Below are 3,446 nucleotides of genomic sequence, written 5' to 3' on the forward strand. Positions count from 1 at the left end.
AGGGGGTGGTGGAAGTCGTGGTGGTTGATTATTGACGCCCGCCATTTTTGTTTGTCTTCTTCGAGTGATATACGTTCTTTCAATTTCGGGGTCGTATGGTTGCAAGTTGTCACTTCCACTACTTCGGGTCATGCACCGAACATCCTGTAATATTCAAAAAAAAATTTCAAAGTATACTAGAAATAAAAATATAAAGGGAAAATGGATTATAAACAAGAAAGACGAAATGAACAAATTTATCAAGATTACAAAAAGATGGATTTACTTAAGGCGTGGTGAAAGTTCATAGAGTTTAAAGTTCCACCATGAATGCATATAAATCACATAATCATATTCTTAGTGCTTGTTCATCGAATTAAGTTCATACCGATTCTCATAACGTCTTTTGATATTGAATCCAACTTTGTTTTTTCCATCCTCTTTGATAATCAAAAGTTTGAATCTTGATTTAGTTCACTAGATTTTTAGAAATATTGTTAGAAACAAAATTCCATTCCCTTGGGACGAACCTTAAGTACCATCGATATAACCGTGCACTTGCGGTTGTGTGTGCTTAAGTGACTTATAAATATTAAAGCTTGATCAAACTACGCACACTACTTAGCACGCATCAAGTTTTTGGCGCCGTTGCCGGGGAACTCGTGAAAATTGTTTTTGACGATAACTCTTTTAGTCTTGTGAACTTTCACCACGCCTTAAGTAAATCCATCTTTTTGTAATCTTGATAAATTTGTTCATTTCGTCTTTCTTGTTTATAATCCATTTTCCTTTTTATATTTGTATTTCTAGTATACTTTGAAATTTTTCTTTTGAATATTACAGGATGTTCGGTGCATGACCCGAAGTAGTGGAAGTGACAACTTGCAACCATACGACCCCGAAATTGAAAGAACGTATATCACTCGAAGAAGACAAACAAAAATGGCGGGCGTCAATAATCAACCACCACGACTTCCACCACCCCCTCAAGCACCAGAACCAGCCTTACGACGGGAGCCACGAGCCGAGACGTACGGTGACTACAACTCACCCAAACCCACAGAATTCTTGTCATGCATCCGAAGGCCACCGATCAATCGAACAAACTTTGAGCTCAAACCAGCATTTATTCAAATGCTCGCAAGCGTCGTAAGGCTGGTTCTGGTGCTTGAGGGGGTGGTGGAAGTCGTGGTGGTTGATTATTGACGCCCGCCATTTTTGTTTGTCTTCTTCGAGTGATATACGTTCTTTCAATTTCGGGGTCGTATGGTTGCAAGTTGTCACTTCCACTACTTCGGGTCATGCACCGAACATCCTGTAATATTCAAAAAAAAATTTCAAAGTATACTAGAAATAAAAATATAAAGGGAAAATGGATTATAAACAAGAAAGACGAAATGAACAAATTTATCAAGATTACAAAAAGATGGATTTACTTAAGGCGTGGTGAAAGTTCACAAGACTAAAAGAGTTATCGTCAAAAACAATTTTCACGAGTTCCCCGGCAACGGCGCCAAAAACTTGATGCGTGCTAAGTAGTGTGCGTAGTTTGATCAAGCTTTAATATTTATAAGTCACTTAAGCACACACAACCGCAAGTGCACGGTTATATCGATGGTACTTAAGGTTCGTCCCAAGGGAATGGAATTTTGTTTCTAACAATATTTCTAAAAATCTAGTGAACTAAATCAAGATTCAAACTTTTGATTATCAAAGAGGATGGGAAAAACAAAGTTGGATTCAATATCAAAAGACGTTATGGGAATCGGTATGAACTTAATTCGATGAACAAGCACTAAGAATATGATTATGTGATTTATATGCATTCATGGTGGAACTTTAAACTCTAATCCAAGATCATCTTTCTCTCAAAAGATCAAATCTTCTTACTTAGATACTTCAAATTTTCTCATTTCTCAATGATGAAATATAAGTTCTAAGAGCATTACAAGTTCATGTTTAATCAATGTTCCTAGAGAATTCAAGATCATTTCTCAATGAATCATGACTTCTAGATGATAATCTTGTTCATAACATGCTTGGATTTCTCAATTCAAAACATGTTTATAGAATCATGATCAAGAATTAATTCAAGAACAAGCATTAAGACTCAAGATTTCAACACCATGAGCATATGAACACAATATCATCAATCAAGCACAAGCTTATTCATCAAACCAAATTCAACCTATCCCATAACAAGAGAACTACTCTAGAGCCATGAAATGATCAAGAGACATCATCAAATGATAAAAAAAACATAAAGATAGAGAGAAGAGAAAGAGAAAGCTTCTCTAGATCTTCAAGGCTTGTTCTTCATGCTCCAAGCCTCCAAATCTTCTTCTACTCTTTGTTTTTGTGTTTCTTGTTGTTGTGTGATCAATGAGAGCAGATTAAGGGTCTATTTATAGGAGTTTCTGAAGGGCAAAAGTAGATGAAATGATGAAATTCGTAGTGGCATGTTAGGTGAGTTGTCTCCATGATGTAAGCCATGATGTCAGCAACCAGAATTTTGCTCAGATTGTAACTGCTCGATGAAGGGCCAAATCTCCACCAAAAATTACGATCTTGGTGTCTATGGAAAGCTCTTGATGTCTAGTTTACTGTGAAACAAACGGCGAAGCAATCCGAGCTCCCAATCGAAAGTTATGGAGGAGATAGTACACCCTTCTCATTTTGCTTTTCTGGATCCGAAGCGTGACTTGCAACTTTCGGCCACGATTCATGCTTTCTCTTTTCGATCGCAACTTTTCCAGATCATAACTACAATGAGTTGATGATCTTTTAAAATTGGAATCACGTCATTTGGACTTCAGATAAGAAAGTTATAGTCAAATTCGTCCAAACTGTCAAAACTGCCCATGAAACCGAGTTTGCTCCATTTTTGTTCCATTTTTGCCAAATGTTTCCAAAATAATTTTTGTCACCTACAAAATATGAAACACACCAAAAACAAACCAAAATATTCCTAATCTAAATATGAAAGCATGAGAATAACATGATAATTATATGCAAGTTAATACGACAAGATTCGTGCGATCAAATTCCCCCAGACTTAGTGTTTTGCTCGTCCTCGGGCAAATGGCATGAATGCATAATGAGAAAAATTTGACCAATGACTCAAAAGACTTTGATACGCTTAAATATCATATTCACCATGGGAAAATCAGTTGACTACAATTCGATTTCCATACCTTTATAGGATTTCGACCTTTTCCAAAGGAATTGTATCACATTAGAAAATCAAGACAAGATAAATTATGATCTTACCAAGCGGACTTCCAAACTTTATAGCCTGCTGTTCTAGGGAATATTTTGGTCCAAGACGGTTTGGTGTATGCCAAGTGTTTATTTTGAAGATGGCTGAATCGGGAAGATATGTGGAATGGAATGAAGAAAAAAAATTTTTCCATTCGGTGTGCCAAGAATATATAAAATCTCTTTTTTTTTCTCTTTTTTTTTTTGTT

At 36.2% G+C, this 3,446-nt stretch overlaps 1 protein-coding gene across 1 annotated transcript in view; it reads left to right on the forward strand.

The window, feature by feature from the left end:
• Window positions 1–289: 289 nt before the first annotated feature.
• Window positions 290–3,446, forward strand: part of LOC104803156 — a 7,450-nt gene continuing 4,293 nt past the window's right edge. Inside the window, exon 1 of the mRNA XM_010527038.1 lies at window positions 290–1,113. Within this exon, the coding sequence (XP_010525340.1) occupies window positions 835–1,113 (279 nt within the window). The 5' untranslated portion in view covers window positions 290–834. The remainder of the gene's footprint in view (window positions 1,114–3,446) is intronic.

Source organism: Tarenaya hassleriana, unplaced genomic scaffold (assembly GCF_000463585.1).
Source record: "Tarenaya hassleriana unplaced genomic scaffold, ASM46358v1 Cleome80, whole genome shotgun sequence".
NCBI classification, from domain to species: domain Eukaryota; kingdom Viridiplantae; phylum Streptophyta; class Magnoliopsida; order Brassicales; family Cleomaceae; genus Tarenaya; species Tarenaya hassleriana.